General features: G+C 40.4%; 2 protein-coding genes across 2 annotated transcripts in view; both read right to left on the reverse strand.

The window, feature by feature from the left end:
• Window positions 1-341: 341 nt before the first annotated feature.
• LOC143024013 (uncharacterized) overlaps window positions 342-24,316 on the reverse strand; it is a 163,725-nt gene continuing 139,750 nt past the window's right edge. Inside the window, exons 3-4 of the mRNA XM_076182707.1 lie at window positions 1,708-1,830; window positions 342-1,428 (exon numbers count right to left, since the gene is read on the reverse strand). Of these exons, the coding sequence (XP_076038822.1) occupies window positions 1,091-1,428; window positions 1,708-1,830 (461 nt within the window). The 3' untranslated portion in view covers window positions 342-1,090. The remainder of the gene's footprint in view (window positions 1,429-1,707; window positions 1,831-24,316) is intronic.
• Window positions 8,633-24,316, reverse strand: part of LOC143024018 (uncharacterized) — a 114,434-nt gene continuing 98,750 nt past the window's right edge. Inside the window, exon 3 of the mRNA XM_076182712.1 lies at window positions 8,633-9,578. Coding sequence (XP_076038827.1) covers window positions 8,856-9,551 — 696 coding nt within the window. The 5' untranslated portion in view covers window positions 9,552-9,578 and the 3' untranslated portion in view covers window positions 8,633-8,855. The remainder of the gene's footprint in view (window positions 9,579-24,316) is intronic.

The raw sequence follows: 24,316 nt of genomic DNA on the forward strand, positions 1-24,316 counted from the left end.
ACACCAAACTTATTCTTTAAGAATTCATAGTCCCAATAAAGACTGAGAGGATACAATTACTCCTTTCTGAAATGGATACAGGCTGTGTTTACCGCCAATTTTCATATTCCTTACAGTTTGTAACATGTTGTTTAGAACATGTGTTTGACTTTCCAAATACATGCCAAAACTAGCCCTAGACCTTTTATCTCCATTAAACACATCAAACCATGCATCAACTAAACTTATGAAATTAATTGTATCCTTCCAGTCCTTGCTCTTTAGAAGACCTTTCCTCCCAAAGTACTGAATAGATTTTGCTGTACTCTGTGATAGTAGTTGGACAACTAAAAGAATGTTCATACTTTTAGCTCCCTGTACATCAATATATTTGTATGACAAACGATGAATTGTTTTTAGGTCATATATACTTATCATTAACTCTAGTACTGCTGTTTGTCACCGTTGGCTCTAAATGTCCATCCAGAGTGAATCCATGGTCTAATAGATTATTCCTGATAAGTTTGATAAGGTGGGGAACGTCAGCAAATACGAACACTGGGCGATTACATTCAAATGGGTTTAGGAAAGAACTGTTATTTACATTAATGTTCAACTGTTTCCACAAAGCTAAATTCTTTGGCCCTAGGTCACTGACAATTGCTACAACGATGAATCCTGCTGCTTCAACTTCATGAATAATGTTATCTAAGATGTTCTTCGTCATATCGCAATCAAAATTGTAAAACACCAGCTGTTTCCACGGCTTCAATAACCCTCTAAGCATTGCACACTGCACACTTTGTTTTGGTTCATATATATTGTCATTTCTAGTGTCATATGACCAAGCTTGAGCAACTGCAGACTCATCAAAAGATAAAACACATATTCGCTCATATTCACACATTGTTGGAGCATGGTAAGCTAAAAGTTGGATGATATCACACAAAATTCCGGGTTCCACTACAACTTTTGATACCCATTTACTGATAGTGGCAGGAGGTGGCAGTGGAAATTTCCAGTGTTTCCTAAGGAAACGGTATGCCTTAGGGCTTAAGGTTCGTAAAGGAAGTGCTTTGCTAATGTCTTCCTCCTCCCACTTGAGTATGTGCTAATTTGATACAAAATACTGGGTTTGATTTTCTGTAAATGTTTTAGATAGTGCTTTTGAAACATTTTCCTGACATTCAACTGTGGCATTATCCAATTCATTCCTTAATGTATTAATAATTTCCTGATACTTTTTTATTTCTTCACAATACTGATTTCTCTCTCTGGTAACTTTTCTCAGTCTTTTGTGAAGATCTTTGTTGTAGAATGACATGCGTTTAATGAACTGCAGTATCTTCTTATTTTTGGGTTCAGGTGATGTACATGTTTCTTGATAGTGGTGTTCTTCCTGTGGGAGGAGTGGCCTTGGATACACTTCACCAACTTCTTCAGGTGGGGCTGTAATGTTCAAGATATTTAATTAATATTTTCTATAAAAAAAAAACAGACTTGTGTATTTACTATTACATGTTTTGACTCTTTTTAAATATATGCACAAAATCAACTATTCTTCACCATTGTTTTCTTTTCACACATGCTACTCTGTTTCCCACACACATCCTTCACCACATCATCTCATACCCATCCAAACACTCATGTCTTCAAGTGTATTACTACATTATTATTTAAATTGAGGAAGATTTGTTTACACAAGCAATGTGAGGGCTTACTACTTACTCATAAGTTGACTTGAAGGTCCGACGGTGTGTGAAGTCAAAGCATCTTGGATGTGATGCTCTTGTAGGTGTTCTTCCTGTGGAGGGTGTGGCTCTGGGTGAACCTCAATGACTGTCTCACAAGCTGTAATATATAGGATACATTACCCAATTGTATTATTTTTTGCTATATATACATATAGAAAACCAGACATGTTGTAGTGTAAAGAAGCTACTTACATCTAAATAGTCACTATCTGAAAACATTCTGTGTATATAACTATCATATCACCTCTTAGACATCTCCTCTCAAATGAAAACATATTTAACTCTTTTAACCTATCCTACTCTGGATGCCTCAATGCTTGTATCATCCTAGTTGCTCTCCTCTGAACTGCTTCTAACATATTTACATCCTGACTATAATGTGGTGACCAAGCCTGTATACAATAATCTAAATATAGAGGCCGAACATACATGTATGCCTTATATAAACTACAGACTACCAACTTACCTTTATAACTAACTCTTTAAATAAATCAATTCATGATGGCATTCTACCCATTAACAAAAAATAGCACCAATTAATTAGGCCTGGACCCTACAAAACAGCACCCCCCCCCATGATAGTTTACTTGTTACACAGTAAAGGAACTAACTTACTTGTTAATGTGGGTAGTCCAAGTGTAGGCACTGCTCATTTCTTGAACTTAATTTGACTTGGGGGCACTGGCAAACCAAGCAACTCATATTTCAAGTTTCTTTGAAAGACATTACTTTAAAAATGATGGCTGCATACATATCCAGATGACCTAGTATTGTGTGTGCCACATAATTCAATCCATTTCTTTCAAAGTTCTTTAACTTTGGGTAGTGAAAAGAAATGTATATTTTTATCACCTTTCAGTCTAACGGCATTGCACTTCTGCACTATACAAACTGTTGGCATTTTTATATGTTATTTGTCTGCTTCGTTCCACACACTGGTGTGTGAGTGACTGACAGTTCTCGACCCGCGGAACCCTGGTCTCGATATTTCCGTTGACGTCATCATCTACCTGCGCAGTGGAGAGGTTTTCTGGCTCTCCCTCACCCCCCACCCCCCGCTAACGTACCTTATAGTATTCGTTTTACCTTGGGTTTACCCTTCTGACATTTACACACAATTCCCAGTCACGTAATTCTCTGCTTTCAGAGTTGTGCTTGAAATAAGAAAGATAATACAACACCCGCCCGCCTGCCCCCCCTCGCACCGCCACTGGATCGACTCTACTGACTCTCAAACCCAACCTGGGGAAAAGCAGGAACAGCTCAGGCCTTACCTGGGGCTAAACAGGAACGCGCTCTATACGCGGGAAGTGAACTCTACTCACTTCCCGTAAGATACATACACACACCTCTCACGAACATAGCCACGACCCACGCACAAACATCTACACTTACTTTTTCTTCGCCTAAAATCCGCTTCCTTTCCAAATTTCTCTTACACTACATCTCCTCATTTCAGTTTACCTCCCACTAAAGATTTTTCCGTTTTTCCACCTCTCTCTACTACTATGCCTCCTACCATTATCTGAACTTTTGGCGATTCTAATTCCGGCGTCGGCGCCGCCGTCCGAGTTCCCTGTCCATTTCTCCCAAGCCACGACCACCAACAGCCCCTAAAAGCTCACTTAATTGCCCGGTGGCAATAGCCCTCTTTTATACACTACTATCTTTTCATTTTCTTACAGACATTCTTCCCCTCCCACGAAAACCGATCCCGCGCAAGCGGGTGATCTTACCTAGCAAGTCGCAGGGTATTCACTGAGCAACCGCTGTAACAGCAACATATCTGCTCACGCTTTGTTTTGCCTAGAAGAAATTCCAGAGATAATTCTCGTTTCCCTTGAGAAATCGTTCTGCCAGATGACACATGTCCCCCAGTAACTCTTCTGTACAACCACCATTGCCCCTGAGGTCTTAAAACTTGGCTCTGCAGAAGAGGGGGGAAAGCCTTCCCGGTATCGTACCACTAGTATACAACCAGCATAGAATGTGCAGTGCTTGGCCAATATCGCCAGAGATAGTAGCAGACCCCCACAACCTCCCGCGTCAAGACCCGCCCCCCGTATACGCTCGCGCATCAAGTCAGTATAATCAGTATATCGCTCTACAGTCACTACCCCCTTTGCCCATCATGCATAACACCAACACAATCACTAGGACACAAAGGCGAGTTAGGATCCAGGACTTACGTCCCACCGGTAACAAACAATTACGCACTAAGGAACTTTGGGACACTCTAGCCAAACAGGATATTTACATACACAAACTTATACCACAACAGAACGTATACTTACTGATCACAGACGACACAACCACAGAAACACTATGTCAAAACAAAACAAAGACCTTTTCCTCCAACAGATACGACATTCAAGATCCCCCCCCCCTGAACTCAACGCCAACAGAACACTCGTCATAACACAAGTAGACCCTTACGTCACAGAACACACACCTGAGGAAATCAAACAAGAAATAGAAAGACTAAACACAAACACACACGTTACACAAGTCATCACACTTCCACGCACCAGAACAGCTAAGGTAAAATTTGAATCCACACAAATGGTGAAAGACTGCCTCCTCAATGGACTGAAAATGTTCTCACAATCATTCCCCACACATACACTCAAACAGGAAACATACGCATACATCCCACAATGTCCCAACTGCTACTCACTTGAGCACGTACGCAAACACTGCCCACACCTATTCCCATACATGGCCTGCTCCAACTGCGCATCCACTGATAGTCCAGTCAAAATGTGGCTTAACCTCAAACAAATTGCTAACAAAGGTTTTTAACTTGCATATTGGGCATGAATAACCTCTCTTTCAGACAAAAAAAAAAAAAAAAAAAAAAGTTTACCAAAATTAACCTTGCGGAAAGGGGGCCAACGGACGCCATCTTTAAAATCCAACTTAACAATATTAAAATTTCGAGACATAAAATTCCTGACATTTCCTGACAAGTATGTCCATTATTCCTGACAATTACTGACAAAAATAAAAAAAAAATCCTGACAAAAAACCTTTATCAAATTAGGAGAAAAAAAAAATGCATGAAAACCCACACGGGGCCCACCCCAAGCCAGCTTGACATTTTCTTGGTGATTTAAATTGTAATGATAAGTAGCTATATGCTTAATAATAAACTAACACCAGAAAATGACTAGCCCCTGCCATTGTTTTCATGCTTTTTTTTATTTCTTATACAAATATGAATATAAAAGGTACAAAAACAGACCAAGTAGCCTTTTTCAAGGCAACAATTTTCACATTAATTCCTGACATTTCATTAAAAAATAGGTACAAAATAAGTACAATTTACAATAAAGGAATGGTCAGTTGGTTGAATGCTGGGGCAAGGCTCTTGCATAATCACCACAGAACAAGTTCATGAACGGACCAAAGAACATTTCTTGTCAAGAACTAGTCAAAGGTAACTTCATCATCATCAAGATCTGGCTGTGGTGAGTTGGTGCAGTGGAGGCCTTTGCAATTACCACACAAGTTTGAACAGTGAATGCCATGTTTCCTGCAACTGCATCTTGCTGTAGTACACCCTGAAGTACAGTTACACCTAATTATAGCCAACAAATTTACAGGACCAGCTGGCAAGTCAGTCTTGATTGGTTGCAATTTACCATCTGAAAGTTTCCATCCCCACTCATCAGGTTTTAGCTGGTTTCTACCTTTCCATTCCTGAATTTGGAAGTAAACTCGAAGGCTGTGGAATTTCGTAGCTGCTCTTGTTGGTGGCAATGATTTGGCCTCAACACACTTTGAGCTTTTTGCAACCTTTTCCTTAAAGCACCTCAGTCGGAGATGATTGATGTTTTCCCCATCATTACCATTGTACAGGCACACTAAAGCCTTCTCCCCAGCTTCAATAACCTCTTCTGCACTGCTATCCTTGCCAAACACTTCTGTCAGTTTGAGGAAGTTTCTATTCTTCATCACCTTTCGAAGGGATGCTGCCTTCACAATTCCATGAACACTGGATGTAGAATCACAACCCAGTAGTGCATGGATGAAAAGAATGTTGGAACAGACCACATCTCCCAAAGATTTCCTCATCTCTTTGATGTTCCACACTTTCACAGTTTTTGCACTAGCCTTTGGTTGTGGCATGAAGTAGATGTTGTAACCATCATCTCTATTGGCATGATAACATAGAAGGACCAATAGGTCAGTGTCATCTGCTATCGAAATGGTTTCTCCTGTCTGTGCCAGTTCTAGAGCAGTCTTCACAATCAATACATCAGCGTCTCCAGATGCATGGACTACTTTACAACCTGCTTCCTCCAAACTCTTTCCCAGCAATTTGATGAACAATTGTTTCTTTTCTTGATTAGCTAGGAAAACATCCTTTTTTAATTTGAACACCATTAAAGGGGTCAGTGACATTAACACCAACAGACCCCCCTGCTCGGCATCGGTGAGTCGCGTCTTTAATGGATGGACCACTTTCATACCCATCAAAGACAATGCATGCTTTTCCATATCTAGTTGTGACATATCTGCGGTATTGGGCACAGATCTCATCAAATGTGTGACCTTTTTGCCATGGGAGGCATTGAAGTAGTGCTCCACCATCTAAGAGATACTGTGGATCTGAAGACTGTGGACCTGATTGTACAGGGGAAGTCAGTTCCCATATTGCGTCTGCCAAAGCCGGTTTTTTTGCCTCTCGCGGTAGTCCGAAAGAATAAAAAAGTGCAGGTGGGTAACCACAAAGCTTATACTGGAAATGTTCTTGCTGATGCTGAGTTGAGGTAGATAGCACACACAGTCTCTGGAATAGGAGTTGTGGATCAGTCTCAACTGCTTCATCTTTGCTGAGCGAAACTTTTGACCCAAGTGTAATTGCCTGATCCTTTCTTTAAAAGTGTACTCGTGGACATTTTCTCCAACCATTGAAGCTATGATTGCCTCTCCTATGGAGTTTGCTCTGTCCACTTTCACCTTTTTGTCTCCAGTTACTCCACTTGAAATGCTGTGAATGGACGGATCTTCCGTGAAAGGGTCCTATGTCTGGAGAAACGCAAGGAGCTTCCATGTATCCCTCACATCTGGCTCTTTTCTTGCTGAAGTAGCCTCCTGGTGCTGGTCACTAGTGCCATAACGAATGCCTGCTAGTTCTTGCATTGTAAACTTGATTTCAGTGCACTCTGGCAGTGATAGCATCCAAACCAATCGTTGAATTTCATCCATTCCTCTGCCATGAGTAAGACCTCCAGACGTCTTCATGCCTCTCATTAGCACCTGCTCAATAACCAGATCCGTCGACAAGCCAGTCCAGTAGCGATCACTCCATCTAATCGCATGGAATCCTTCAGAAAATTTCTGGTACACTTCAGGATGGCTTTTTGGTAGCCCCTCCATTTGCTGCAAGTACAATTAGACCGACTTTGCATATAGGATGTGTCCTGCTGCAGCAAATATTGGCAGCATTTTCCTTACAGCGTCAAGGTGCAATTCCCAGTTCCCGGTGCGCTCTGCCTTGATAAACAATTGCAGAATCTTCACCATATCAAGGTATTGAATCCACAATTTTGCTGTTCGCTGGTCAACCATCGCATCCTTCACATGGTTGATTCTCTGGGCAATCCTGGTCACAGACTCTGATGACAGAACATTATCCAATGTCTCAGTCCCATCAAGGAGACCTTTCAATAGCCCCTGAGCTTCCTTCAGGTCTTCATTTTGAGGAAATGACTCTTCTGCATCAGTGTTGGGTTGATCATCCTCAGTGACATGTGAAACTGGCAAATCATAGGCTTTCGCTAACAAAATAGCTCTGAGAGCACCATCAACTAAGAAGTGAGCACAAATGGCTCTTACAATTGCTTTGCCACTTAGCATGTGCTTGACTGTGTTTTCAGCATACACAAGTTCAAAAAGTTCTTGCAATCCAGAACCTGCCATCAAATGACCAATTGACCCCAGCAAGCTCATCTGTGTATGGAGCCCACCAAGTCGCAAGACATATGATTTCAGGAGACTGGAACTAGGCTGTGACTTGACTATCATCATTGCTTTGTACCAAAGTGGCTGATCGAATGTTAGAATTGGTGTAATGTTGTTTTTCCTGGCTAAATCACTAATGTAACATAACGTTGAGTACACGCAGGTTGGGTTACCAGGGTCCGTGTCGATCATCGACAAAAAAAACTGTGGCTGATTTCCCAGGATATGTTCCTTTGTGCACTGACTGCATAAGGCCTGACCATGTGGGTCTGGACGGATGTAAAATTAGTGAAACCTCCCAAAGGATGTCAACATTAGCAGTGGAATCGACAACTTTCTTGGCCCGGAGCTCTTTAAATGTCACTGGTGGTTTGTTGGTGTGCTGTGAATCTAGGTACTTGATGTTGATCCTTCCAACCCTTATTATATCTTCTGAAAGGACCTGAATCCTTGGAACTGGTTTTGCTTTAACTTTCCCGGGCGTAAAAGATGCTATGATGCCCATACCGTGGAATGTGTTGAATCCATCAATACTCCTTACATTATGGTCCACATTATCAGCTACGAACTGCACAAATTCAGTTTCAACAGGGGAGACAGTTTCAGCGCCATGAACAAGAGCAGCACTTCTTTTGAATTTCTGGAGTTCCGAGTAAGATGAAGAGAAGCCATGCTTATTCAGTGTCAATTAAGAGCCTCGATCCAAATTGGTCATGCATTTCCACTGCTAAACCAAACTGCAAAGGTGCAAGGAGAACTCTGGGTCTAGCAGCCTGCATTATCGCTTGACCAACTGATGCAAGTTTCAAATTGTCTTCGCCTGCAAATATCTTCCTGAGAAAGATCAACAATGTTTTAGGAACATATTCAAGAATCGCATTCTGTTCAAGATCATTCTTAGACGGGTAATATTCTTAACTTATCTGGATACCTTTAATGTCATTCTTGATAAGCTTGGCTGCCGTCTCTATGATTCTAATGGCCTCTGATTCTGAATTGTCTGTTGAGCGGCTCTGTGCATAGAATTCATGGAGAATACATTTTGCTGTACTTAAGAATGTAACATTATGTTTTCCATTAATTTCAGTCACAATGATTTTGTCTTTGGAATGTTCTAGCAATCGAGATTTCATGTATGAGAGACTGTATGGTTCAAAGCCAGTGTCCTCGAGAATTTCCTCCATTTTTTTTAACAAGATCGACAATGGTGAGTTGCTCCTCGTCATTTTGCTGCAAATAATTAGCAACTTCCAGAAATGCCTGCTTTCTCTCTGAATCCTCTGGTCTACCAAGGTTTTGTTTCTTAGAAGAATCAGCAGAAGAGAATGCCTTAGGAATGTTTTTATTGGAATCAAAGTTTGCAAAACATGTTCTGTGATAATGTGCTTCTTCTGAAACAAGGTCAGCTACATAACCTATTCTACCTTTAACAGTGGATGCCCAGCCATCATTTTTTTGGACTTTCTCACAAACTTTTAACACTCTGTCCTTAAACTCAATAGTTTCTACATGGGAAACATCAACACCTCTTTTCTTTCTATCAGATTTTGCTCCAGAACAACAAAAAAGACAATGTTCCTTAAAGTTAAACACACACAAAGAGCGGTTTGCACAGGATGGCATTTCATCATGGGTGGACCTGTTTTTACGGTCAATTTCTAAGTATTTGGGGTTGATCCAACGCTGTCTGCATTTCTTGTGAAGACGTTGACCACTCTGAATTATGATCTTCTCTCCACGTTGTTCAGAAGCTCTGTTAATGGAATCGATTCCCTTCTGGCTGACGATGAATGTTTCTTCATTACTGGACAGTTCATTGTTGCAAATAGCACACTTGTCAGCATCCATAGTTATCGGTACTTCACTTTGGCCAACCTGAAATTAGAATATCACAGAATAATAAGCTCCTGCAGTAATACATCAAAAGAGACAAAAATAAGGCATAAGAAGTTATAATTATATTTAACTTTATGAAAACTGTTGGTTTTATCCAATTTCACATTGCTACATTTGGTATTTTTGAAGTATTTTGGTATTATATATATACAGGGTTCCCACAGAAAATTGAAAACTAAATTCCAGGACTTTTCCAGGATATTCCAGGATAAAAATCATCAAATTTCCATGACTTTGAGCGGAATATCTGAAACAATTTTCAAATACAAACTGATCTTTCTGGCCTCCTCCACCCCTTACAGCCAGCCGATTCCACCCACTTTATTACACTATGCAGTCTTCCTCTGTTAGATTACAATATATATATACATATATATAGATATATATATATATATATATATATATTATATATCAGAGTATCAGGTATAATTCATTCTTTGCTCTTTCTTGAAAATAGTCACTCCATTGATTTCAGTTTCTGCTTGAGGTCTTGTAGTTTCTTTTCCAGTTTGAGATTTTCATCCGCCTTCTCAGAAACTTTCAGTCTGAAAGCATTGGACTTAGCCAGCAAAGTGAAGTCATGCTCTGTTTCTGCCTTCTTTGCCAGCTGGTCTGCTTCCTTGGTCATTGACTCCATACTATCTTTCAAGAGCTTCCTCTTTTTCTCTGCTGACTGGATATCCTCTTGTAGTGCCTTTCTCTTTGAGGATTTCTCATTATCTGTCTGTGACTTCTTCTGATCCGCGAGGTACTGTTGGTATCTCATCCTCGATGCCCTGACATGCCTTTTCAGTCTGGGAGTGAAGGGTAACTCAGTGAAGTGCTGGCCCGTGGCTTGGATACTGTCATAGACTGTACAAAGAGTTACAATAGTTTTCTCCTGCATGTTCTGAACCAGGAGGTCCTTGTTCACAGAATAACCCCTTTCTACTGATGCCTGACCATGGGAGACTGTGAGAAGCATCTTGAAAACAGACCAGAGCTTGCTGTACTTGTGGTCTTTAAAGTACTGGCCCAGAAATATGTCCAGCCTCTCACTATCTGGGGTGAAGTTCTTGAAATCTGCTGCATGTTCCTGCCTCATCTCACTGCCAAACGCCTTGTACTGAGCAAGGAGCTCATCGCACTCTTCCCCGGACAGCCTGTTGGCATTCAGAAGCATCTGGAGGATTTTCTGGAACTTCGTCGCCGCATCTGTAGAAGGAGCAACTAGTTTATCTGGAGCCAGTGCAGAGAGATATCGAACCAGGGACAGTTTCAAGGGACTCTTGTCCAACATCTTGGATGTGAGCTCTGATAGCAGTGTCACACACTCATTCTTGAATGCCAGGACCTTCAAATCACTAACCAGTTTCTTCTCAGCAGCTTTCTTCACAGACTCTCGAGCAGCAAATCCCAGATCTACAAGTTTTGGCAGCATCTGGTTCTTCTGGTCCTTGGGGTCCAGGTTGGCCAGTTTCTGCATGGTGTCTGCTTTGTCCAGAACTTCTTTTTTGATGAAACGTCCCATGAGCGCAACAACCACTTCCTTTAGCTTCTGTCCCAAGAACGGTGCCATGGGTGCATCTGTTTGAAACCTCTGAAGGAATGGCTGGAGTTGTTTAGTTACATAGATGAAGAATTGTAGCTTTGCGACGGAGAGTGGGTCCTCACAGGCAGCTTTCACTGATGCAAATGAGGCAGTGCTAGGGGCCTTCTTGGGGTCTTTGAAGGATGCCACAAATTTCTCCACGTTGGGCCACATCTGCAACGCACGCTCTGCAACCTTTGCATCCTCAACCCATCTGTGCTGGCAAAATTGCAATGGGTACAGCTTGCTCCCTGTGATAGAGGTGAAATCCTCTCTTCTTGCGGGGGTATCATGGAAGAGCTGCCACAGAGACCTTAGCAGGTTTCCAATCTTCCATCCAGTCTCGTTGGCCCCTTTCTGCAAGCTTCCGTGGACAGTGTGGAGTCCACAGCTTCCGATGTTCAGAAGTTCTGGGAGATCCTGTGTTTTGCGCTCCTGTTGCAGGTCATTGAAAAATTTCCAATTGACGTTAGGTCCATCCATTGACACCTGAAGCAGACGCTTGGGATCTAGTTGTTGTGTCCCTTCCTTGAAGTTGTTGAGTAGGTCGCTTGCTCGAGCATGCCCCAAGAACTGTGACCCAAAGTACCTTACACTGACCTGACCAGAATCATTGTCCCAGTAACGGACTATGAAGTCCATTTGTTCATTCTGTGAAACAGGGTTCATGCACTCATCAAAGGATATGGTATAGCACTCCGCACTTCTGACTTTCTCCACTAGCAGATCATGGAAATATGGAGACAGACTAGATAAGCACACTTTGTAGCACCACATGAGAAAGTTTTAGCAATTTGGCTATCTGGAAACATTCTTGGGAACAACATGCCCACATCAGATGATGAATTGAATGAGTAGTTGCTCATAACAAGCTTCAGAGCCCAGAGAACCTCTGCATGGAGGGCAGCATCTGACACAGCAGCTGCAACCTCTGATCTTTGTGGAGCTGTACTTGTACTAGCAACTGGTGCACTGGAGGTGACATTGGCTGCAGCATCATCTGCCTTTTCGTCTTGCTTCTTTCCAAAGAAGTTGCGGATTGCTGATGGGTTTAGCCTTGACTGGCTGATCCTGTTATGCAAGTTTCTTTTCATGTGACTTCTCAGAGCGGAAACTCCTATGTTTGCTATGTCAGACACTGCACACTGTAGAATATTGAGCACAACCAACATCCATGCAACACTGAATTCAAGGACTTTCAATGACTTTTTTAGCTGGTAGTCCTAATTCCAGGACCACTTTATTTTTGGCAGAATTTCAGGACTTTTCCATGACTTTCCAGGTTCACTTTTTTTTTCCAGGACTTTCCAGAATTTTCAAGGACCGTGGGAACCCTGTATATATATATATATATATATATATATATATATATATATATATATATACATGTATATATATATATATATATATGTGTGTGTATACTATATGTATATATATATACATGCATACTATATATGTATACTATGTATATATATATATATATATATATATATATATACATATATACTATGTATATATATATATATATATATATATATATATATAAATACATACATATTATAAGATATATCTATATATACATATACTATATATGTATATATATATATATATATATATATATATATATATGTATATATATATATGTATACTATATATGTATATATATATGTATATATATATATATTTATATATATATATATACATATATGTATACTATATATGTATGTATATATATTATATATATATAATTTATACTATATATGTATATATGTGTATATATATATATATATATATATATGTGTGTGTGTGTGTGTGTGTGTGTGTGTGTATACTATATATGTATATATGTGTATACATATATGTATATATATATATATATGTATACTATATATATATATATATATATATATATATATATATATATATATATATAGTATACGTTACCCACTAGCGGACAAAAGTCACATACCAAAACCCCGACATCGATTTTTCTCAACACATTTTCTACGAATTTTCTCGACACCGTTGACCCCATTCCGCAAGGTTAATTTTGGTAAAAAAAAAAAAAAAATCATCCGAGAGAGAGGTTATTCATGCCCAATATCCAAGTTAAAAACCTTTGTTACCAATTTGTTTGGGGTTCAGCAAAAAAAATCAGCTAGATTGACTATTATTTGGCGGCTTTCTTCCATTCGGGGAATGAGTAGGCGACGGCCACGTGATTGCCCGAGCAGTTGATACACTTGAAGTTCGTTGTCGGGCAGCTCCGATGATCGTGTCCTTCCTCAGCACACTTCGAGCAAACCGAGGTCTTCTTGGTGCATGATCTTGAGTTGTGGGAGTAGGAATAGCAGCGGTAGCATTGGTGCACCGCTACGTATTCCTCACGTCTGATGTTGCATGGGGGAACTACGAGGTTGAATAGACGTAACCCTTGAAAGAGGGTCGCGTCGGCTTCCTTCCGTAGTTCCGAACGTGATCTTGAAGATTCTGTTGCTGTTGCCGAGCTTGGTGACGTTGGCGGTGGTGATGAAGGTGTGTTTTTGAGCCAATTCGGTCTGGATTTCTTCCGCCGTGCGATCTCCAATCCAAGGCTGGATTCCGCGGCAGAAGACGGAGCGTTGAGCTCGATGTTGCGGAGTTAGGACCGGAGCCAGTCCAACTTCTTTCAGGGGCGAGTTCTTCTTCAGGTTGAAAATGGGTTGGAGGTATTTTTCGTTCAGGGTAAATACCACGTAGCCGTCAGCCGTTTCAGTCAGTCTAGTTACTGGGATTTCCATCTTGCATAGTGTTGTTAAAGTTTTTTCATATGAGGGTTTTGTACTTGTAGCCGCCCGTAGGCGGACTTTAGCACTCATAGTGTAAGTGTTTTTATGATGTGAGGAATGATGGCGGCAAGAAAAAGAGATTAAAAAAGAAAAAAAAAAGGATGGTAGAGAAGGGGGGTGGGGAGGTTGTGGTGTCACGATATTATATTTACCTATGCCGGTTAAGCAATTGTGGATGTGGGCCAGCGTTGAGTGATGGGGAGATGTTGATGGGAGGAATTCTTGATGGAGGTACAGCGGAGCGGAGCGTAGCAAGTCACCGTGACCAGTCCCAAGTCAGTCGAGTCAACGGCGGAGGAAGATAGGATTGGTAAGATAGAGGAGAGGGGGGTGTGTGTGCAAGAGGTAAGGAGGAAATGGAAGGAAGTTGGAGTTATAATAGATGTGGGGCAGACCCACTTGCTACCGTGATACTATTTCTTATATTTGAAGTTTGTGTTGAGAAGCTAGTGCCTACGTGTTTTTCGGTTAAAGGCTGGTCCATCTTCTGTAGGATCGAGATGTTCTTCTTCTCGAGCTGTTTTTGATTGTGTTGGCTGTTATTTGTTAGTTTTTGTATTATTACTTTTTTATAATAAAAAAGGATACGACTATTCTCGCCTATTTATAGGTTTTTGAATTTCCTAGGGGTATATTCTAGTCTTCCTTTATGTGTTGTGACGGTGAGGGAGGGGGGTCTTGAATCCTATACTTCGTATGGTTTTTTTTCATTTCAATGAGTGATTTTTTTTTCCCTTGGGGATGACGGCTAGTGAGTTTATTTGACTTATTTATACATACGATGTTGGGGGAGGGTAGTGACTCCTATTTGCCATACTCATTGATTTTAGATGATATCACGTGCGATTGGTCTCGCACGTGCTATCATCTTTTTTAATTAACAACAATAATAATAATGGTTAGTAGGGTTAGTAGAACAATGAAAGGTAGTGATATGTGTTGTGTTTTTATTGTGTTGTTTGTGTTTAAAATATGTATTTTGGTTCAGGTGGGGGGCCGTTTATGATGGAGGACACTCTAGGCTACCAGTTGTGATCGTGTCCGTCTTCTGTGTCTATGTCTTCGCTGTTTTGTACTAATTTTGGGTTTGCGATTGTGAGTCTGTTCCATGTTCTGTAAGCTAGTCTGTAGAGTCTTGTATTAAGTGGTTCAAGTTTGTGTTGTGTGTGTAGTTCTTCTATTGTGTTAAGGTATGGGGGAATGGAGTGTGTGGCGAATCGAAGTGTTTTGTTTTGTACTGATTGTAGTTTTTGAAGTTGGCTTGGTTTTAGTGTGATAGTTGTTATTGGTATGTATTCTAATTGTGAACGTACGAGTACTTTGTATAGTCTTAATATTAGTTTGGTGTCTAGGTTTCTGAGTCGTCTTAGTGTCTGTAATGTTTTTTCTGCTTGTAGTTTCCTGTTGTTCGTGTGTGTTTGTAGACCTCTGTTTCCAAGTGTTAGTCCTAGTATTTTTATGTTTCTTTGTGTATGTGTGTGTCTCCTATCCATATTTCTGCTGGTTTCTGTGTTGATATGTTTAGTAGTTGGAATTGTGTTGTTTGTTTGTATTTTCCATTGTTGTCCATATGTGTTTATTGTTTATTGTTCTGCTTGTTTTTAGTGCTAACATTGTTTGCTAACATGTGTTGCTATGTTTAATAGTTGGAATTTTGTTGTGTTTGTATTTTCCATTGTTGTTCATGTGTGTTTATTGTTCTGCTTGTTTTTAGTGCTAACATGTTTTTGCCTTTTTTGTTTGGGTATGTTATTATCTGTGTTAGGTCATCTGCAAATTGTATGTGTGTGACTCCGTGTGTCGGGTTGGGGGTGTCGTGTGTGTAGAGGTTGAATAATGCTGGTGAAAGGATGCTTCCTTGGGGGACTCCGCTGTGTATGTTAAAGGGTCTTCCTGTATAATGATGTATTCGTATTTGTGCTTGTCTGTTGTCGATGTAATTGCAAAGTATTCTTGTTAATATGTCTGGGAGGTGTGTTTGGTGTATTTTGTATTTGAGTCCTGTGTGCCATATTATGTCAAATGCTTTGGTTATGTCTCGTGATACTATGTTACATCCGTGTTTGTGTCTTTGGCTTATGGCTATTGTTTTGTATAGTGTGGCTATGGCTGTGTGTGTGTTCCTCGTCCTCTTGTAAATCCATGTTGGTTTTCGTTTAGTAGGTTGTTATTGTGTAAGTGTTTGAGTAGTCTTTGTAATAGGAGTTTTTCTAGTATTTTACCTGGGACTTCTAGTAGTGATATTGGTCTGTAGTTGTTTATGTCTGTGAGGTTTTTTCAGTGTTTGGTTATGAATGTTAGTGTAACTGTTTTGAATGTGTCAGGGAAGTATCCCATGCTGAATGTTTCATTGAATATTTCTGTGAGTAATTGTAGTGTTGAGTCTGGAATGTTAGTTAATGTTATTTTGTTTATTTGTGATTGTCCAGGTGCCTTGTCTTGAAAGTTCTTTATTATGTGTTTGATGTTAGTTAGTGCAAAGGGTTTTGTGAGTGTGTTGTCTGGGTCAAGTCGTCTCATGTCAGCTAAGCTGTTAGGGGTAATGTCGTCTTGTATTTCTTGTACTTGTGCTGTGATTGTTCTTTCGTGTTCCATGTCAAATGTTGCGTTTTCTGCTGGTGTGATTTGAAATATGTTTCTCCAGTGTTGTCTGAATATGTGTTCTTGGTCTTTGTCTTTATGTATCTTGTGGTTATTGTGTATGATGTAAGGGGTGGTGTTAGTAGGTGTTCCTGTTAGTCGTCTAATTTGTGTCCAGAAGTATTTGGCGTCCTTGTGTTGTAGGTTTATCTTTCGTATTTCGTTGTTCCAGTGTTCGTCGTATAGTTGTTTGTTCTCTTCTAGTAGTTGGATTTTGATGTCGCGTAGTGCTTGTTTTGCTTGTGGTGTCCATGTGCCGGTAATGTGTGCTTGTGTTTGTAGTTGTTGATATTGCCATTGTAGAAGTTTTAATGTATCTGATTGTCTTGGGTGTGGTAGAGTTTTATGTTTTGTTTTGGGAATATGTTTGTCCATGGCTTGTTGTATCATAGTGTACCATGTGTTGAGTTTGTCATCAATGTATTGTTTATTACATGTTGTTCTTTGTCATTGTTTGTCATATTTGGTTCTTTCTATGTCGAGTGTGGTCTTGAATCCTATCCAGTCTGCTTTGTGGAATATGTATCTTTCTGGTGCAGGTAATGTTATTGGTTTTGTTGCCAGTGTTAAGTGTATTGGGATGTGGTCTGATGTAGTTAGTTGTCCTGGTGTGATACTGTAGTTTAGGTGATGATGTCTATTTGTTAGTATTATGTCTGGTGTTCCTTGTCCGTTGTGTGTGATGCAGGTGGGGAAGTCTGGCCCTAAGTGTGTTAAGTGTCCTCTCTGTATCAGTTGAGCTATCTGTCTTCCTGTGGTGTTCGCGTTGTTGTGTCCTAATGTGTGATGTTTGGCGTTCATGTCTCCTAATATGTGTACTGGTAGTCTTTTCCTTGTTAGTCTTAGTATGTCGTCTATAGGGAGGAGGGGGCGTCTGGGAGGTAAGTATAAGGTTGCTATTATAATGGGTCCTTGGTTTGTGTCAATTTTCACTGCTAATATTTCGTTTTGAAAGTCGTCTAGTATTTTGTGTTTAATGTTGTGTTTGATGGCTATTGCTATGCCTGCATATGGTTGATTATAGTCGTTTCTTCGGTGTACTCTGTAATTGTATATTTTTAGTCTGTCGGGTGTGCCTATCGAGTTTAAAAGTATGATGTCTGGTGTTGTTATGTTGTATATGTTACAAAGTTCATTTCTTCTGTCGAATGTCCACTGTATTATGTTGTGTTGGATGATGTGTATTTGTTCCATAGTGTTGAGGTAGAAGTGTGTTGTAAATGTTTATTCGGCGTTGTGTGTCCAGTGGTGTTCGTGTTCTGTATTCTTGTCGTGGAGGTCGAAGTGTCCTTGTTTGAGTCTGTTGAATTTGGTTTTGTTTACTCTTACAATGATGTAGTGTGTTAGGTTTATTTTGTCTGTGGCTATTTTTTCAATTATGTCCTTTTCTTGTTGTTGTGCTGTGTATATTATTTTAATTCTCTGGTTGGTGATGAGTGTTTATAGGGTGTCGTGTGTGGGGTCTGATGGTATCTGTTCTGTTTCTGGTGTTACAAGTTGAAGTCCCAGGCTGTTTGTTTGGTTTGGTGCTCGTTTTTGTGGGGGGTTAGTGTCATCAGTGTTTGGTGCTCGTTTTTTTGGGGGGTTAGTGTCATCAGTGTTTGGTGCGGGTCTCTTCAGTGTTTGTTCTGTTGTCTCCATTAGTTCTGTGGTGGTTATGTTGGTAGGTGTTATGATGGTAGGTGTTATGATGGGTTTGATGTAGTTGCTAAGTGCTTGTGCTAGTAGTTTTGTATTTATGGCTTGTGGGGGGATTGTTACTGTAGGGAGGCCGTTGGCTTGGTATACTGCATTGAGTGTTTTCTGGAACGTGCCTGGTTCTTGTGTATCTATGAGTGTAGCTATTGTGATGGCTGTGTTAATTGTTGTCATGTGGTGAAGTGATGTGGTCATATTTGTTGGTGTAGGGAGGAGGGCGGGTTTTTGTTGTGTGGCAGTGGCATAAGTTTGTGTGGTGGTGTGTGGTTGTTGGTTTATCTGTCTGGTGATTTCTTTGCCTTTGTCCTTCTTCTTGGGGCACCTCATTGCTATGGCTGGGTGGTCCCCTTCACAAAGGAGGCACTTAGTTATAGCGCAGGTGCATTTGTCTTGTCTGTGTTCTGTGGATGCGCAGTTGGAGCAAATCTTGTATGGGAATGGGTGTGGGCATTGTTTGCGTGTGTGTTCGAGTGAGTAGCAGTTTATGCATTGGGGTATGTATGTGTATGTTTTCTGTCTGAGTGCGTGTGTGGGGAATGATTGTGAGAAAATTTTGAGTCCCTTTAGGAGGCATTCTTTCACCATTTGTGTAGATTCAAACTTGATTTTTAGGACTGTCTTGGTGCGTAGGAGTTTAATGACTTGTGTTACGTGTGTGTTAGTGTTCAGTCTTTCAATTTCTGCATTTATTTCTTCTTGTGAGTGTTCTGTGACATAGGGGTCGACTTGTGTGATGACTAGTGTTGTGTGCATTGAGTTCTGGTGGGTCTTGGATTTCGAGGCCGTTGGTGTTGAAAATTGTTTTTGTGGTTTTCTGGCAGAGTGTTTCTGTGGTCGTGTCGTCTGTGATCAGTATGAATGCGGTGTGTAGTGTGATGAGCTTTTGTATGTAGATGTTGTTTTTGCCTAGTGTCCCATAATTCAGCTGTCCGTTGTTTACCATTTGGACGTAAGTCCCGGATCCTGACTCGACCCATTGCGCCGAGCGTAATGGGTTAGGTGTCCTCGTGTTCTAGTGTTTTTGTTTGTGTTATTCGTGTTGTGTAATGGGGTGGTGATTGTGAAGCGATTGTTGTAGGGGCGGGTGGCGAGGGGCGGGAAACGTTAGTTATCGGTTAGTTAAGTGGAAAAAATCTCGGCAGTTACACTGACAATGCCGCGAGCGTATACGGGGGAGTGGTTCTCGGCGCGGAAGTTGTGGGGAACGGCTACTATCGCTGGTGATAACTGGCCAAGCACGCATGCGTCTATGCCGATTGTGCTTAGTAGCACGAGACCGGAAGGGAGGTTTCCCCCCTCTATTGCAGAACAATCCAAGTTTTAAGACCTCAGGGGCTATGGATTGTCTACAATAGAGTTAACGGGGGACATGGGTCATCGGCAGAGCGAGTTCTCAGAGTGCTAGAATTATCTCGGGTACCGGAATTCTTCTTGATGGTAAACTTTTGCGTAACAACGTTTTTATGCTCCGAGGGTTGGGCAAACAGTCTCGACCAGGTAGAATAGAATAGAAAAATGGCGATAGCGAAGTGAGAAGGTGTGGGAGCAAGAGGGGGGGGGGGGTGATAGGTGAAGGTAAAGTTCAGAAAGTGAAGGAAGTGTGAGAGTGATATCATGGGGCGGACCCACTTGCATGGTAGTTTTGTTTCACGTTGATGATCATCCTAAGCTCACTGACAATAATTCTCTAACTAGCTAAACAACTAGTAATAATAATAATGATGACATGTAATGAAATAGTAAGGTATGAAGGAAGCACTCATTTGACAGTATAGCTATTGGTTTATTTAAAGTTGATTGTAGTTAGAAATGTGTTTTATTTAATTCAATTAAAATTCATTATGAGTGCTTCCTACATTTTGCATATCTTATGGTTTGGTTTAATGGTTTAATGTCACACACTCCCCCCTATCGGGAGGCTAGGACGGTGCCCCTTGCAGAGGGCTTTGTAACGTGGAATTTAATGAACCATGCCCTTGGTTCAACTTCGCTGGCGGCAGGATTCGAACTGCCCTCACTTCGACCTTCGCCTCAAGTAACGACGCCTTAACCCGCTCAGCCAGCGAGCTTCCTATATATTATGATAGGTAATAAATATTTACATGGGTTGGGAGCAGGTGTGACTAAGTATCGGCAATGGGCCGTGAACTGATTCAAGTTTTAAGTAATTTAAAGTTTTTTATTTTAGTTAATGCTATGATTGATGTTGAGTCGTGTCATACTTGCTCTCAATTAAACTTATATGTATATTTATTAATTTTATTTCATTTATTTTATTTTTCTATTTTTTTTTTTTTTTTTTTTTTTTTTTTTTTTGTAGGAAGGTTACGAGTGTTTCTTATTGGCTAATGTGCCATGTGAAGTTTATTATTATGTGATGCAAGTTAGTTATACACACATATCCTGTGGATATGTGTGTTTGAGTGTGGCATGTGCCTTACGAGTTCTTATATTGAAATTACTTTAGATCGGGCTCAACCAAGAATGGTTTTGCGTCTAGGCCAATATTTGTGGTCTTGTGTTTTTTTATTGCTTGGTGGGGGCTGTGATAGAGTTGTTGTTTAGTGTGGTGATCCAGGCTTTACTGCTCAGTTTTATTAGTCGTGCATGTATGGTTTCTAATTTAGTTGTCTCGTGAAGTTGTTGTGTTGTTTCTAGGTAAGAGGGTTTGTGTTTTAGTATTCTATGTATTGTTTTGTTTTGTAGTGTTTGTAATCTCTTGATGTTTGTAGGTGTGCTTGTGACTGTAATTATGGGTGGGTATTCAAGTTGTGGTCGTGCTAGTGTCTTATATAATTGTATTTGTGTTTTTGTGGAGAGTCCTCGGAATCGTCTTAGTCTGTTTAGTGTGGTTTCTGTTGTTCATATTCTGTTTTTAATGTGGTTTTGTTTCCTTGTGTTGTTATGGAGAGACCTAGGATGTGTGCTTGTTTGTTGTTTGGTATTGTAGTGTTATTGATCTTTATTGGTGGTGGTTGTCGTGTTGAGATGGCTAGAAGTTGGAATATTTTTGCGTTTGTTTAAATTTTTCATTGTTTTTTGTGTGTTTATTTTGTGGATCTTGTGTTGTGTTTTCCTGGCAAGCATTTGTTTTCCTGTGGTGTAGGGGTATGTGATGATCTGTGTTATGTCGTCTGCGTAGTGTATGGTGTAGCTTCCGTGTGATGGTGGAGGTGTGTCTGTCGTGTATAAGTTGAGGAGTGTTGGGGATATGACGCTTCCTTGTGGTACTCCACTGTGGAGTGGGAAGGCTGGTCCGGTGTATTGGTTTATTTTTATTTTCGCTGTTCTGTTGTCGAGGAAGCTACATAGCGTTTTTGTGATAGTATCAGGAAGTTGTGCTTGTAGTATTTTGTGTTTAAGGCCCTCGTGCCAAACTTTGTCGAAGGCCTTAGAGATGTCTCGTGAAATAATTATGCATGCTTGTTTGTGTCTTTGTGTGTCTGCTATTGTTTCGTACAAGGTGGCGAGGGCGGTGTGTGTTCCCTTGCCAGGAGTGAATCCGTGTTGGTGTGGGTTTAGCATGTCATGGTCGTGTAGGTGTGCCATTAGTCTATTTGTTATGATTCGTTCGTATATTTTTCCTGGTGTTTCGAGTAATGAAATGGGTCTGTAGTTTTGTATTTGTGTTGTGTTTTTGTTTTGTTTTGGTATGAATGTGATGACTGAGTTTTTTAATCTTTGTGGAAAGTATCCTAGGCTCAGTGTTTCGTTGAATATGTCTGTGAGCAATTGTTTAGTTATTTTTGGTGTGTGTGCGAGTATTTGTTTAGTGATTCCAGATTCTCCAGGTGTTTTGTTTTTTGTGTGTTTTATTATGTTTGTGACGTCTTCGAGTTGTATGGGTTAGGTAATGTAGTTGTCGGTGTTTTGTCTGTTTAGGTCTATGTTTGTGTATGGTTGTGTTTGATGGAGGTGTTGTGTAAAGTGGGTGAGTATGTTTGTTTCGTGATTCGTGTCAAAGTGTGCGTTTTCTTCTGGTGCGATTTGGAAGATGTTTTGCCATACTTGTCTGAATGAGGTTTCTTGTTTTTGTCGCCGTGTAGTTTGTCGTTGTTGTGTATTATGTATGGTGTGTTGGGGGTGTTGGATCCTAAGAATCGTTTTATTTTGTTCCAGAATTCTTGTTTTTTTTCAGGATTGAATTTGATGTTTGCTATTATGTTGTTCCATGTGTCTTCGTAATTTTGTTTGCTTTCTTTGAGTATTAATGTTTGTATTTGTCTGATTGTTCTTATTGTGTGTGGTGTCCAGTTGTTTTCGAGTGTGGCTTTGTTTTTTATGTAGTTGGCCTGCCATATTAGTTGTTTCAGTTTTTTGGATGTCTTGGGTGTGGGAACCTGTTTTTGTCGTGTCATTGTGTAATTGCGTCGTTTGAGTTTGTACCATATGTTTAGTTTGTTGTCTATGTTATTTGTGTTTTTTGTGTGAGTAATTGTGTTTTGTTTATCTGTGGATATGTATTCGTTTGTTGTTGTTTCTAGTTTTGTTTTGAACTTTTTCCAGTCTGCTTGTTTGTATGCTAGTTTGGGTTGTGTGGGGATAGTGATGGCTGTGGTGGAATGTGTGAGGTTGAGAGGTATGTGGTCTGATGATGTTATGTCTCCGGGGTGTATTCTGTATGTAAGTTGGTGATGTCTGTTGGTGAAAATCATGTCCGGGTTGCTTGTACCTAAGGGTGTTATGGTTGTGAGGAAGTCTGGTCCGAGGAATGTGAGGTGGTTTTGTGTTATGAGGTGATGTATACTTCTTCCTATTTGATTGTTGTATGTGTGGTTAAGTGTTTGGTGTTTTGCGTTTAAGTCTCCTATGATGTATGTTGGTTGTGTTTTTTTGTGTAATTTTTAATATGCCTTGTTTTGGTATGTAAGGTCTGCGTGGTGGGATGTATAGTGTGGCTATGATAATGGGTCCTCTGTGTCTATTTCTATTGCTAATGTGTCTTCGTCAAAGTCGTCTAGAAGTTTGTGTTTTATGTTCTTTTTGATGGATAGAGCTATGCCTGCATTGTCTTCATTGTATGTGTTTTTTGTGTATGTGTTGTAATTGAGTATTTTGACTGTGTCTACCAGTGGAATTGAGTAGTAAGATGTCAGGTGATTGTGTTAGGTAGTAATTGCTTAGTTCGTGTTGTCTGTGTGTAGTCCAGGATTTTACGTTATGTTGCATTATGTGTATAGTGTTCATGTGCGTGTGTTTTATTGGCAGTTGGCTGTCCAGTGTGGTGTGTCTGTAGGTTTGTGTTTGCGTGTTCCGTAATATCCTTTTTTTTTTATCTTGATTCAGGTAGTCTTTGTATGGGTGCTTTGGTCAGGTCTATTCGTCTTTGTTTTATTAGTGTTTCTACTGTTTCTTCTGGTATCTCTTTAGTGTAGATGTATTTGATTTTGCCTGCTTGTAGGAGAGTGTGTGTGTTCTGGTGGATTGTGTCGTCTGTCATGTCGTTGGTGTCTGGTGTTATTATTTGTATGGGTACATTTTCTTGTTCAGTTTTCTTTGCTTTGGAAGGTTGTTGTGTTTCTGTTGTGTGTTCTGTGGTGAGAGGCCTTTTGTTATGCTGTTCCTCTGTTTCCATGTCTTCTTGTTCTGTGTGGGAGTGTTTAGTGTTGTTTATCATGTTGACTATTGCTGTAGGGTTGATTACTGATGGTGGTATAACAGTGGGGAATCCATTAGCCTTGTAGAATGCGTCTATAGTGTGTTGGTATGTACCTGGTGTTGCTGCTTCTGTGATGTTGGCGTGGATAATGGCGGTGTTGATGACTGTTAGGTGTTTCAGTGTTATGGGATTGGGTGTGGGTGTAGATGTTGTTTGAGCAATATTGCCGGAGGTTATACTAGCGTATGAAGTGTTAGTGTGTGTGGGTGTGTGCTGCTCCTTGAGTTCTTGGGTTTTCTTTTTCATGAGTTCTTTTTTCACTGGACATCTTGCCACATATGTAGAGTGGTCCTGTCCGCAGGCTATACACTTCTTTAGAGCG

The sequence above is a fragment of the Oratosquilla oratoria genome, unplaced genomic scaffold, assembly GCF_046742065.1.
Source record: "Oratosquilla oratoria isolate Oo_2021 unplaced genomic scaffold, ASM4674206v1 SCAFFOLD80, whole genome shotgun sequence".
Classification (NCBI taxonomy): domain Eukaryota; kingdom Metazoa; phylum Arthropoda; class Malacostraca; order Stomatopoda; family Squillidae; genus Oratosquilla; species Oratosquilla oratoria.